The following is a 15,117-nucleotide window of genomic DNA, read 5'->3' on the forward strand; positions in this document are numbered from 1 at the left end:
GAATCTACCATCAAATTTAAAATCTATAATTACAATTACGGAAGTGTTATCTCAATTAGGTATAAGTTTTCTAGATACAGGGCCTTACTAGTCAAGAGTAGATGTTATCAACTGCTAACAAACTAATTAACAAAGATCAAAACATAGCTCAAAGATGATAACAATAATAAAAGCAAAAAGTAAATGAAATAATATTTACTCTGTCATTTCAAAAATCCTATTTTAAAAAGTCAAAACTACACATCAAATTGGTATTGAACAGCTTACTGCCTGACCAACAATTCTAATTGAGAGAAATGATTCCCAGTTCTGATACTGAGATGCTCTAAGAAAGTTACAGTAATAAACTTATTATTAATAACTTCATATGCTATAAACCACTTTGATGGATAAAAGTGTTCTTTGACAGTAGATAATGAAACATCAAGATTTTAAAATATTTGAGAATCATCACTAAATATGTTAAAACCACAGATGCACCATTAGCTTTGTGTAAGTTATGAATCAGAGCTTATTCATTTACAGAAATAAAACAGGATCTGCAAACGCTAGAGCAGTGGTTCTCCACGTGTGGCTGCTGGACCATGACAGCAGCCACAGTAACCACATCACGGGGCTCTGCCACGGACTAGGTGACCATACCTAAACCCACGTGTCAGGGCACAGTAATCCATTTTTTAACAAGTCCTGAAATTTGAAATCCACTGTGCTAGAAGAATGGAACAATAATAAAAATTTGGCAGGAATGCTAGAAATTACCTATAGACATTTCCTAAAAGTGAGCTGGGGATTACTTAGTTTTTCATTTTAAAAACCAGAATCAAATATTAATATAAAAGCATCATGTGACAGGAAAAACTTGATGTCTAAATTCACTACACAGGGGGCTTCCCTGGCAGTCCAGTAGTTAAATGACTCCATGCTTCCACTGCAAGAAGCCCAGGTTTGATCCCTGGTCTGGGAACCAAGATTCCTCATGCTGTGTAGTATGGCCAAAAATAAATTAAATAAATTCCCTATACATTTCTCCTTTAGAATATCAGGTTTCTTTTTTTAAAAAAAAATTTTAGTATCTCCAAATTTTATAAAGAGGCTTATTTCCAGAATGCTTGGTTTTCAAAAAAACCCAAGTCATTAAAAAGAAAAAAAGATATAAGGGGAAAAGGAAGAGAAGGAGAGAGGGAAAAACTATAACAGATTTACCACTCTGAAGAACACCAACAGGTACAGCAGCAAAAAGGCTGCTGCTTTCATATTTTTAGAGCAGTGACTAATCAAGTTTAAAAATACTAGATTAAAAAAAATTTCCAAATTCCATCTCAACTAACACAGAAAATGATAGTTGCCTTCTTCACAAGAGAAATAAGTAAGGCACTCAGGGACAGATTCTAGTTTATAGTCTAAGCAAAATTAGATAACTGAACACACACACACAACATCCTATTGAGAAACGACCAATTCTCTGATTCCAAGGGAGAAGAAAACGAAAGGGCTAAATAAATGAAAGGCTCCACATGGTCAACTTCAAATTGTTCTTTCCAAGCTATGAACATGAAGAAAGCCTTCCCTATAGGTTCCAGAGACTGAAAGCAGCTAAGAGTCAACATCTTAAAAGCCTGTCCACCAACCGGCAACTCTACTTGAGCGGTATTCCCAGGCGACAAGCCTACAAACCACAGAAAAGAGAAGTCGTGTATGGAAAATTACTGAGTAGCTGCCAGACACTCTAGAAGCTACTCCACCGCCCATCCCATCTCCAGTGATTCCAGCCGGAATTAAGGAGAAAAGGTGGTGGATTCCCACCACTGTCAGTCTCCTCCACTTCAGGCTACCCCCTCTCAATCTGCTTATATTCTTTTGTGGAAGGCAACTTTTAACATGAAAGTCTACAATTCCTTATTTCAGCACATGAACATAAAACTTTTAACACATTGTACACATGAAAGAGCATTATTTGTAACTGACCTCTTATAATTCTTATTGTCTGAGCAGATATCCACTTCCAAAAAGAACTAAAGAGAGAAAGAGAGAGATTTGAAGTTTGTTTTTTTTTTTTTTTTTTAAGAAACTCAAATTTTATCAATTGCTGTTTTGTTCATCTTAGTATAAAACTAAATACTCAAAGTATCATTTTTCTGGTCAAATATACTATTTATTAACTTGAAGTTCAAAGTTCAGTTGATTGTTTAAATCTGTAAATCAAAAACATTATACATTCAAAGACTTTATTATTCATGAAAAGTATTAAACAGTAATCCAAGCTTACCATTCCACAAGGTGCCTTTTCCAACTGTGTGTCTCGATGGACACATTCTGACCCTATGACTCCCAATATTTCATCAAAAAGGAGGCAGTGGGGACAAGAGAACCACTAGATTCTCTACAATTCACTCAGGCTCTGATTATGTTTCCACAAAGGTTGGGAGCCAAGGAGAGGACAGGTCTCTAATTATCAAGTCCCTAAACTAAGGGAGCCAAGAATCTCTAGCTATTTCCCAAATACTCAGTTTCCTTCTTTGCCCAACAATTATAATGTATTCAGGGTAGAAATTCTCAACTTTGACTACATGTAACAATCACCTGTGGGTTTTTTTTTTTTTTTAAACAAATAAATGGATCAAGAAGATGGGGTGTATTTATACAATGTAATATTAGCCATAAAAAATGAAATTTTGCCATTTGCAAAAACACAGATGGATTTGGAGGGTATTAAGTGAAATAAGTCAGGCAGAGAATGGCAGATATTGTATGATTCCAGTTACATGTGGAATCTAAAAATACAACAAACTAGGAAGTGAATATAACAACAACAACGACAAAAAGGCAGATTCACACATACAGAGAAAAGACCAGTGATTACCGGTAGGGAGGGAGAAGGCGGGGAGGAACAATAAAGGGGTAGGGGATTAAGAGGCACGAACTATTTTGCATAAAATAAGCTACAAGGATATATTGTGTAACACAGGGACTATAACCAATATTTTATAGTAACTGTAAATGAAGTATAACCTTTAAAAACTGTTGACTCTATATTGTACACCTATATATAATATTGTATATAATATTGAACATCAACTATACTTCAATTTAAAAAATTATTTAAAAAACAAACAAAAAATATATATATTATGTCTAAAGTCCATTTCAGATCCTCTGAACCAGAATCCCTGCTAGAGAACCAGAAATCTGAGTATTAAGTTCCACGACTGACTGAACCTCTTATAAATCTGGGCTTGGGGCTTTCCTGGTGGTCCTGAGGTTAAGAATACACCTTGCAATGCAGGGGACGTGGATTCCATCCCTGGTCTGGGAAGGTCCCACGTGCCTTGGGGGAACTAGGCCTGTGAGCCCCAACTACTAAAGCCTGCATGCCCTGAATCCTCTGCTCCTGCAACAAGAGAAGCCACCGCGATGAGAAGCCTGTGCACTGCAATTAGAGAGTAGCCCCCACTCTCCACCACTAGAGAAAGTCCTTGCACAGCAGTGAAGATCCAGCACAGCCAAAAATCAATTAAAAAAATTATAAAGTAAGTAAATAAATCTAGGCTTGAAAATCATTGCTCTAGAGTACAGAAGAAAAAAGAAGGAAACAACCTCTTTATACAGATAGGAAAATCCAGACGCTCAAAGAGAAGACCCCAAATGACAAACAGGAGGACTGGGGACAGTGCAGGTATACCAAGTCTCAAGTTAGGATTACCCGATTGTGTAGTCTGAGCTATTATTATTCCCTACAATTATGGTGAAGAAGGCAGTGAAAAGAGGCAGGAAAAGGTATGTAAGTATGGATGGAATGTAAACAAAGGAGTCAAAACCAAGGGCCAAGATAACAGCCCAACCCTACCACATACTGGCAGCGCACCGGAACAAGTCACTAAGCATCTCCGAGGAGCCTCATCTGCGAAGATAAAAAGAAGTCACATGTACCTCATGGGACTGCTGTGAGGACTGAGAAAACGGAAAGGCTTTTACAAACGGTGATGCACTGTGTTTCAAACGTGAGCTAACCAACAATCAGAATACGAAGACATTAATGTAGGGAGTTACAACCAACATTTTAAAGATCAAGTGGAACAGAAAATGCTGGGGCTCCCCTGGTGGTCCAGTGGTGAGGAATCCACCTCGCAACGCAGGGGATTCGATTCCTGCTCAGGGAACTAAGACCCCACACGCCAAGAAGCAACTAAGCCCTTGCACCACAACTCCGCAACTATTGAGACTATGTGCTGCAGCCATAGAATCTGTGCGCCATGGATCCGCAAGACACAAAAGATCCTGCACGCCGCAACTAAGACCCAATGCAGCCAAACAATATATATTACAAGATAAAAAAAATAAGTATTTTTTAAAAAGAAATGGTTAACAGTGCACCATACTATAAGGATAAATACTGCTTTGTAAATTTTTGTATCAATTACATATATTTCATAATGTTAACAACATCTTATTATGGTTGAGTCCAAACAGTTAAGTCCTTTTTTTTTTTGGCCACACCTCCTGGCTTGCAAGATCTTATTTCCCCGGCCAGGGATTGAACCCACGTCCTCAGTGAAAACCCTGAGTCCTAACCACTGGACCTCCAGGGAACTCCCCAAAAAGTTAAATCTTAAAGTCACAATTAATCTTCAAACTGCCCCCTCCACTTTACCCTCTCTAGCAAATGCAGTGGATGAAGTACCTAAACCAATAGCTCTTAAAGTTTCTTAAGTCAAGATACTACCAGAAATCTGATAAAAGCTAAGGACCTTTTTCTGACAAAAATTCATGCTCACCCAAATTTTGCTTGCACACAAGTTTGGGAACCCTAAAGCCTTGCCATGAAATAGGCTCAGACTTTTTTCTCTAAGTGGTCAAAGAATGGAGTTAAGCCCTCGAGAAGGCTCATACAGCTGCTGTCTTATCACCTCTAAAAGAAGGCCTTTCCCCAAATAGAGCTGTAGAACATTCTACTTAGCCAAATAAATACCTCATTATGTCAAATGTTAGCAAGGTCAAATTTTCTTTTATTTAAAAATACACATAGTTGACTCTTGAACAACAGCAGGGGTTAGGGGTGCCAACCCTCCGCACAGTCAAAAAGTCGCGTATCACTTGGAGGGGGCCCTCTATATATGCAGTTCCTCCAAATCCAAGATTCAGCATCCACAGATGTGACCAACCTTGGTTCCCATAGTAATTACAGTATTTACTACTGAAAACAGTCCACATATAAGTGGACCCACGCAGTCCAAACCCCTGTCATTCAAAGATCACCTGTCGATATTCTTAAACTTTTATTTGGGGACCTGAAAATATTTGCAGAAGGCTCCCAAACTGTACCCTATGTCCCTGAAAAAAATGAGGTAAAGCTAACTATAGCTAATGCACTTATTTAGACATTTCTCTAAATAAAACAGAACAGACTTTGCCAAACTTACGAAACATGTTCTTGAACTCAAATGACACTGTATTTTCCCAGCAATTCTAATAAAGAGGCAGCAATTAGTTTTCACAGTGACTGATAAAAGTATCCAAGCTAACACAGCCTACCCTTGCCTTTTTAAGCCATAGTAACTTCACTGAAATTTTAATCAAAAATAATTACTGAATTTTCTTGGTCATTTTTATCATTCTATTAATGAACTCTTCACTCCAGTATCCTTGCCTGGAAAATCCCAAGGACAGAGGAGCCTGGTGGGCTACGGTCTACGGGGTCTCAGAGAGTCAGACACAACTTAGCACATAAAAGGATTTTGGTATTAATTCAATATCCATGAGGGTTATACAGTTCTTTTTTAATTAACTGATTTACTTATTTGGCTGCGTCAGGTCTTACTTGCAGCACTCGGGATTCTCGCTGCAGCGCACAGAGGCTTCAGTTGTGGTGCGCAGGCTTCAGCAGCTGCGGCTCATGGACTCTTGAGTGCAGGCTCAGTAGTCGTGGTACTCAGGCTTAGCTGCTCTGCAGCATACGGGATCTTAGCTCCCCAACCAGGGATCGAACTAGTGTCCTCTGCATTGCAAGGCAGATTCTTAACCGCTGGACCACCACAGAAGTCCCTATACAATTTTTTTTAAGCCACATTTTATTTTCCTGCAAGATCTGAATTTTAAAATGACAAGCACTTGTGTTCCGACTAGTGAGATAAATGACAATATATTCAAAGATAAATAAGATTTGGTCCCTGGCAAAGTGGCTGTGGACACCTAAATAAACAATTACAGTAGTATAATAGTTGCTAGGTGTGGAAACACAAGAGAAGGTAAGGAAACACAAACCTGGAGGTGATAATGATGAGGGCAGGGATCAAAGAAGACTTTCTGGAGTGGGAAGGCATTAGCAAGGATTAACTAAGAAGAAAATCAAGGAGGGAGACAAAGGAAGGAATTCCACGTAGAAGAAACCATTGAATAAAGACCTAGGTAGAATAAGATTTATGAGAAACACTACATCTGAATGTCCCTCCCAAGTGGTGCTAGTGGTAAAGAACCCACCTGCCAATGCAGGAGACACAAGAGACACGGGTTCAATCCCTGGGTCGGGCAGATACCCTGGAGTAGGAAATGGCAACTAATGCAGTATTCTTGCCTGGAGAATCCCATGGACAGAGGAGCCTGGTGGGCTACAATCCAGGGGGTCACACAGAGTCAGACACAACTGAAATGACTTACATACAGCACATCTGAATGGTTGCAAGAATTTGAGGCCATTTCCTTCCAGAGCCAGCGGGAGACTTTGGGGTTGTTGTTTGTTTGTTGCGGGGGGGGGGGGGTTATTTTGTTTGTTTTTGGTAAACAGGAACAGATCGCTTTAGGATATAATAGTCAGAGAAAATAATACGGTGTACTTATCTGTCCTAGTCTTCATTTCTCAGTCTAGGGATTTAGATTATTTATCAAGGAGGTAGCTGGTGCAAATTTCTGCACCTTTCAAGAAATCTTTAAAGAAGACTTGCCTAACTTCTGGATAAGGATGTTAAGTTGAATGCATATCCACTTTTGCTCCTGCTTGAAAATCCCATTAAAACAAAAGGAAAGAAAAACTTTTAAAAGCATAAGCCAAAGAAAGTCACCTCTTCCTTCCTCCCCCCCAAAAAAGTCAGGGGAGACTACAGCAGGATAATTTTCTTGAAAGAGAGATGGAAGAGTTATAAATGACTACACAGACCCAAGAAAATGAAATCACAACCCACTGTAGTAAACACAGAATCAGTATAATTTATATCATAGAATCTCTAAAATGTTCAGGAAGTGGAAGTGAAAGATGGAACTATAAAGAGGATTGGATGAAATTCTATCTCAGAAGCTTCAGATCCTCAGATTTTGTCCCCAACTGTAAACCCAGGTGCCTGCTGCTCTACCATCCTGATAAGAGACTGAAGATTTTTTCGCTAGAGAGTAAAATGGAGGGTTTCTAGGCTGAGGGATGCTGGCAACAGTAAAAGGGAAGATACCATAATGAAAGTGGAGAGATTAAGTAAACACACTGAGTAAGACGTCCCAGCCTTCCCTCCCCAATTTTCACCCTCCAAGAGGGAAACTGAAGGATCATTCTTTGCAGAATTTAACCAGATGAATGAAAGGAAAAAAAAAAAAGCCTCATCGCTTCTCGGCCTTTTGGCTAAGATCAAGTGTAAAAAAGCCTCAAGTAGAACAACAACAAAGAACATTCAGTTCAGTTCAGTCGTTCAGTCATGTCCAACTCTTCGCAACCCCATGAATCGCAGCACGCCAGGCCTCCCTGTCCATCAACAACTCCCGGAGTTCACTCAGACTCACGTCCATCGAGTCAGTGATGCTATCCAGCCATCTCATCCTCTGTCGAACCCTTCTCCTCCTGCCCCCAATCCCTCCCAGCATCAGTCTTTTCCAATGAGTCAACTCTTCGCATGAGGTGGCCAGAGTACTGGAGTTTCAGCTTTAGCATCAGTCCTTCCAAAGAAATCCCAGGGCTGATCTCCTTGCAGTCCAAAGGACTCTCAAAAGTCTTCTCCAACACCATAGTTCAAAAGCATCAATTCTTCAGCGCTCAGCCTTCTTCACAATCCAACTCTCACATCCATACATGACCACTGGAAAAACTGTAGCCTTGACTAGACGGACCTTTGTTGGCAAAGTAATGTCTTTGCTTTTTAATATGCTATCTAGGTTGTTCATAACTTTCCTTCCAACGAGTAAGCGTCTTTTAATTTCATGGCTGCAGTCACCATCTGCAGTGATTTTGGAGCCCAGAAAAATAAAGTCTGACACTGTGTCCACTGTTTCCCCATCCCGTGAAGTGATGGGACCAGATGCCATGATATTCGTTTTCTGAATGTTGAGCTTTAGTCAACTTTTTCATTCTCCACTTTCACTTTCATCAAGAGGCTCTTTAGTTCCTCCTCACTTTCTGCCATAAGGGTGGTGTCATCTGCATATCTGAGGTTATTGATATTTCTCCCGGCAATCTTGATTCCAGCTTGTGTTTCTTCCAGCCCAGCGTTTCTCAGGATGTACTCTGCATATAAGTTAAATAAGCAGGGTAACAATACACAGCCTTGACGAACTCCTTTTCCTATTTGGAACCAGTCTGTTGTTCCATGTCCAGTTCTAACTGTTGCTTCCTGACCTGCATACAAATTTCTTAAGAGGCAGGTCAGGTGATCTGGTATTCCCATCTCTTTCAGAATTTTCCACAGTTTATTGTGATCCACACAGTCAAAGGCTTTGGCATAGTCTATAAAGCAGAAATAGATGTTTTTCTGGAACTCTCTTGCTTTTTCCATGATCCAGCACATGTTGCCAATTTGATCTCTGGTTCCTCTGCCTTTTCTAAAACCAGCTTGAACATCAGGAAGTTCACAGTTCACGTATTGCTGAAGCCTGGCTTGGAGAATTTTGAGCATTACTTTACTAGCGTGTGAGATGAGTGCAATTGTGCGGTAGTTTGAGCATTCTTTGGCATTGCCTTTCTTTGGGATTGGAATGAAAACTGACCTTTTCCAGTCCTGTGGCCACTGCTGAGTTTTCCAAATTTGCTGGCATATTGAGTGCAGCACTTTCACAGCATCATCTTTCAGGATTTGAAATAGCTCAACTGGAATTCCATCACCTCCACTAACTTTGTTCATAGTGATGCTTTCTAAGGCCCACTTGACTTCACATTCCAGGATGTCTGGCTCTAGGTCAGTGATCACACCATCGTGGTTATCTTGGTCGTGAAGATCTTTTTTCTACAGTTCTTCTGTGTATTCTTGCCACCTCTTCTTAATATCTTCTGCTTCTGTTAGGTCCATACCATTTCTGTCCTTTATCGAGCTCATCTTTGCATAAAATGTCCCCTTGGTATCTCTAATTTTCTTGAAGAGATCCCTAGTCTTTCCCATTCTGTTGTTTTCCTCTATTTCTTTGCATTGATCGCTGAGGAAGGCTTTCTCATCTCTTCTTGCTAATCTTTGGAACTCTGCATTCAGATGCTTATATATTTCCTTTTCTCCTTTGATTTTCACTTCTCTTGTTTTCACAGCTATTTGTAAGGCCTCCCCAGACAGCCACTTTGCTTTTTTGCATTTCTTTTCCATGGGGATGGTCTTGATCCCTATCTCCTGTACAATGTCAGGAACCTCATTCCACAGTTCATCAGGCACTCTATCTATCAGATCTAAGCCCTTAAATCTATTTCTCACTTCCACTGTATAATCATAAGGGATTTGATTTAGGTCATACCTGAATGGTCTAGTGGTTTTCCCTACTTTCTTCAATTTAAGTCTGAATTTGGTAATAAGGAGTTCATGATCTGAGCCACAGTCAGCTCCTGGTCTTGTTTTTGTTGACTGTATAGAGCTTCTCTATCTTTGGCTGCAAAGAATATAATCAATCTGATTTCGGTGTTGACCATCTGGTGATGTCCATGTGTAGAGTCTTCTCTTAAGTAAACATATCAAGTAAGACTTCCCAGCCTTCTCTCCCCAATTTTCACCCTCCAAAAAGGAAACTGAAGGATCATTCTTTGCAGAATCTAACCAGATGAATGAAAGGAAAAAAAAAAAAAAGCCTCAAGTTGAACAACAACAAAGAACATAGAGATCCCAAATTAAAATGCCCAGTCAGATCACCCCACAGTGAAATAAACAGTCAATGAGCCTCATTCACATTTTCATAATCTTGGATTAGTTTTTCAATCCCCTCTCTTAAAGTTTAGCAGTCAATTAAGGATTACTAGATGTCTGAGAAAAACATGAAAGGATTCTTTTTTTAAATAATGACTACCTGTAGAAAACAATGCAACTTGAAGAGATTATGCAATACAAAAAAATTTTAATTAGGGGAGGGGAGGCAGGAAGGCAACCTAACTTCTGTGGTATTTTTCCTATAAACACATAACCTTAGAATAATCACGAGAAAACATCAGACAAATTTGAATTAAAGGACAAAATACTTAAACAGTTTTCTTCAAAACTGTCAAGATCATTTAAAAAAAAAAAAAAGAAAAGAAAGACTAAGAAACTACACAGATCAAGGGAGACTAAAGAGACATCACGACTAAATGCATGCAGTTTCTTAGATTAGATCCTGAAACAATAAACTGGAGAAATCTAAATTAAATCTATAGTTTAATATTACTAAACCAATGTTAACTTCTTAGTTTTGACAAAAGTACTGTAATTATACAAGATATTAACACTGAAGGAAGCTTGGTGGAGGGTATTCAGGAATCTTATGTATGCTATTTGCAACTTTCCTGTAAATCTAAAAATCACTTCAAAATTCAAAACAAAATTAAAATGTTTAATTTTAAAGGACTATCATTATCCTGAGAGAACTAAGATATTACTTACATGAAACACATGGGATATTTTTAAAGGAAATATTTAAAGAACAAGAAAGAGTTCTTGTAAGTTAAAAATACAACCACAGCAATGAAAACTCAGTACAAAAATTAGAAGATAAAGAAATATCTTTCATAAATCAGAACAAAAAGAAAAAAGAATGAACAATAAGAGAAAAAAGATAAGTACTAGAGAATCTATTCAGAAGGTCCAAAATATGAAGAAGAAAGTATGAAAGTGTTAGTCGCTCAGCAGCGTCCAACACTTTGCAACCCCATGGACTGTATGTAGCCCACCAGGCTCCTCTGTCCACGGGATTTCCCAGGCAAGAATACTGGAGTCGGTTGCCAGTCCCTTTTCTAGGGATCTCCCCTACCCAGAGATCAAAGCTAGGTCTCCTACATTGCAATCAGATTCTTTACCGTCTGAGCCACCAGGGAAGCCCATATGAAGAAGCAACACTCTCAAAAGTAAGAACAGAACAAAATATAGAAAGCTAAAACTGATGTAGCAAGTCAATAAACTTCCTAAAATTGAAAGGCATAATGCTCAGATTAAGAAGGCCCATCAAAGGTCTACTACAACAAACAAAAACAGACAGGCACCAAGTGACATCACTAAAATTTTTAAAAAATGAAGACAAAGAAAAGATTCCACAAGCCTCCAGAGAGAAAAAAAAAAAGGTCACATACAAAGGAGCAAGCATCAGAATACCCTTCATACCTAACAGCCTGAAAAAAATTATGGAAGCCTGAAGGTAGTGAAACAATGCTTTCAAAATTCTGAAAGAAAATTATTTCAAACCTAAAATTCTATGGCCAACCAACTATAAGGATAAAGATATTTTTAGGCAGCAGAATCTCAAAATAATTACTTCCTAAAATGAAGCAATTAGAAAATATATTTCATTTTACAAACAGTAATACAATAATTGATACAGCCCAGAATCATAAATGTATGTTAAAACCATTGGAAAAGAGATTATTCTAAAACAGGATATTCCCGTAGTGTTAAAAAAGAAAACTGCCTTACAGAAGAGGGTTCTGGGAAGACAGTAGAGTAGCAAGTACTAGGAATCTGTGTCTCCAATTAGACAATAATTGCACTGGCAGAATCTGCCTAGTGTAACTATACTGGAACTTGGGAATCTACTGAAAGCGTGCAAGTTCCATGGACAGACTTTGAAGATTAACTGTGGTTGATTACAGGCAATTTTCCCTGGAGAAGGAAATGGCAAGTCACTCCAGTATTCTCGCCTGGAGAATTCCATGGACAGAGGAGCCTGGCGGCTACAGTCCGTGGAGTCGCAAAGAGTCGGACACGACCGAGTGACTATCACTTATTGATGGTCAGTTTTACTTGGGAGTAGAGCAACAGCTCTCCATCTGCCAGCTCAAGTCATATGCAGCCCCACCGCTGCAGCCCCACCGCACTGTGCACAGGCTCCCAGGCTATGGAAGCCAAGGTGGACAGAAACAACCCTGTCCTTCAAATACTGGGGACCTGTGCTCTGATCACTGACTGCTGTTTCTGATCATACAGGTGTGGACAAAGAGGCAGACAGCTACAGTTGTTACACCTCCTCCCCCTGGTGCAAGTCCCTCATCCTCCAGCTGAAGGGACTGCTAGGGGCCTTAAATAACCAGTGCCCGGAACTTCCCTGCTCGTCCAGTGGTTGAGAGTCCACCTTGCAACTCAGGGGACGTGGGTTTTATCCCTGGCGGGGGAACCAGGATTCCACATGCCACGGGGCAACTAAGCCCTTGAGCCCCAACAAAGGAGCCTACATGCTGCAACTAAGACCCAACACAGACAAATAAAGAAATATTTGAAAAAAGAGAGAGAGCGAGCGAGCCAGTGCTCTTTTATGTCCCCTTCATTTTCCTTTTTCCCCCTTTTGGGAGCCAGACACTAAACACTAGTACATTCAAAAACTACTTCATGTACAGGGAAAAATTAGAAAGTGACTGAATATGCTGAGGGGAAGACTCAGAAAAGACCTGAAGAGACCTAACATCTATATCTCAGGCTGACCTTCTGCATGGAGACTGTCTACAACAGTCAAAAAAAACAAAAATGACAATTAAAAAAAAATCAAATTCTAGGAAGAAAGAAAATCTGATTTCCAAAATTACCACATTATTAAAATCAAATATCCAGTTTTCAACAAAAGATCATAAGGCATACAAAGCATGAGGAAAGTATGGCCATTTAAAAAAAAAAAAAACCTAAATCAACAAAAATTATTCCTAAAAACACCTGATGGCAGATATATTAGACAAAAATATTAAAGCAGCTGTCTAAAAGATGCTCAAAGAATTAAAGGAAGATGGGGACAAAGTCAAGAAAACAATCTCTGAATAAAATGGAAATAAGAATAAAGAAATAGAAACCTAAAAACAAACCAAAAAGAAATTCTGGAGCTGAAAAGTACAATAACTGAAATGAAAAATTCACTAACACAAACTTGAGCAAGCAGAAGAAAGAATCTGCAAACTCTAAGACAGGACATAAAAATTATCAAGTTGGAGGGATGGAAGGAAAACAGATAGACCAAAAGCGAACAGAGACTAAGGGCACTGTGAGACACCGTCAAGAGACCAACATGTGCGCTGTGAGATCTCAGAAGAGAGAAAAGGGCAGAGAGAATATTCAAAGAAATAATGGCTGAAAACTTGCCAAATGTGATGAAAGACAGGAATATAAATGTTGAAGAAGTTTAACAAACTCTGAATGAGACAAACTTAAAAGACCAATAGGCATACTTTATAATCAAACTTTTAAAAGTCAAAAGACACAGAGAATCTTGAAAGCAGCAAGAGAAAAGACTCATCAACTGTATACCAACACTTTGGATAATCTAGATGAAATAGATAAATTCCTAGAAACAAAACTAAATCACAAAGAAATACAAACTCTGAATAGACCTATAACTGGTAAGGAGAATAGTAATCAAAAATCTCCCAATGAAGAAAAGTCCTGGATCTGACACCTCCCCTGGTGAATTCTACCAAACAAAGATGAACTGATATCACTTCTTCTCAAATTTCTTCAAAACACTGAAGAGAACACTTCCTAACTCATTCTATGAGGCTACAGTTACTCTAAATATCCTCGACAAAAAAATAGCTCAGCAGCATATTAAAAGACTTATTATATACCATTTCCAACTGGGATGCAAGGATTCCACTGGAAAGAATGCAAAGATGACTCAACATACATAAGTTAATCAATGTAATACACCACAGTATCAGAATGAAGGAAAAAAACCCACACGATCATCTCAACTAATACAGAAAAAGCATCTGATGAAATTCAATACACATTCATGACAAAAAACATTCCAGGAATAGAAGGAAATCTCACACCAAAAAAGTCATATATGAAAACCCCACAGCAAATATTATACTCAGCGGTAAAAGACTAAAAGCTTTCCTCTGAGACATACAGAGGATGTCCACTTTTACAACTTCTATTCAACACAGAAATTCTAGCCAGAGCAATTAGGTAAGGAAAAAGGAAAAGGAAAAGACAATCAAATTGGAAAGGAAAAAATGCAATTATCTCTGGAGGTGATATGATCTTAGATGTAAAATCTCTAAAGATTTTACACACACCAAAATAGAAAAATAAAAACCGTTAGAGCTAATGAATTCAGCAAAGTGGCAGAACACAAAGTCAACACACACAAGTCAATTGTATTTCTATACACTAACAGTGAATAAGCTGAAAAGGAAATTACAAGAACAATTCCATTTACAATAGCATTTAAAAGAATAAAATATATAGGAATCAACTAAACCAAAGAGGTAAAAGACTTGTACAATGAAAACTTTTATAGTTTTTATAGTTTTATATATTGCTGAAAGAAATTAAAGACATAAATAAATGGAAACACACGCCATGTTCATGGATTGGAAGACTGAATTTTGTTAAAATATCAATACTGCCCAAATTCAGGGCAATTCCTATCAAAATCCCAAGGACATTTTCTGCAGAAACAGGAAAAACCTACCCTAAAATTCATATGGAATCTCAAGGATTCTTGAATAGTCCCCCCACCAAAAAAAAAATCTTGAAAAAGAACAAACTGGAGAACTTACACTTCCTGATTTCAAGAACTGCTTCAAAGCTACAGTGGTCAAAGCCATGTGATACTGGCATAAAGACAGACATGAAGACCAATGGAATACAAGGGAGATTCCAGAAAGAAACCCTTGTTTATAGGGTCAAATGATATTTGACAAGGGTGCCAAGACTATTTAATGGGGAAAGGACTGCCTTTTCGACAAATGGTGCTAAGAAAACTGAATCTCCACATGCAAACAAA

The 15,117-nt window shown here is 38.6% G+C and overlaps 1 protein-coding gene across 5 annotated transcripts in view; it reads right to left on the reverse strand.

Annotated features, from left to right (window-relative positions):
- ACACA (acetyl-CoA carboxylase alpha) overlaps window positions 1-15,117 on the reverse strand; it is a 286,691-nt gene that overhangs the window by 214,205 nt on the left and 57,369 nt on the right. For 3 of the 5 annotated variants that reach the window (XM_027518130.1, XM_027518129.1, XM_027518134.1), the window contains exon 2: window positions 1,966-2,012. The exons of the other annotated variants lie outside the window; for them this stretch is intronic. In XM_027518130.1, coding sequence (XP_027373931.1) covers window positions 1,966-2,012 — 47 coding nt within the window. The remainder of the gene's footprint in view (window positions 1-1,965; window positions 2,013-15,117) is intronic. 5 annotated transcript variants of the gene reach the window in all.

This window comes from Bos indicus x Bos taurus, chromosome 19, assembly GCF_003369695.1.
Source record: "Bos indicus x Bos taurus breed Angus x Brahman F1 hybrid chromosome 19, Bos_hybrid_MaternalHap_v2.0, whole genome shotgun sequence".
NCBI lineage: Eukaryota > Metazoa > Chordata > Mammalia > Artiodactyla > Bovidae > Bos > Bos indicus x Bos taurus.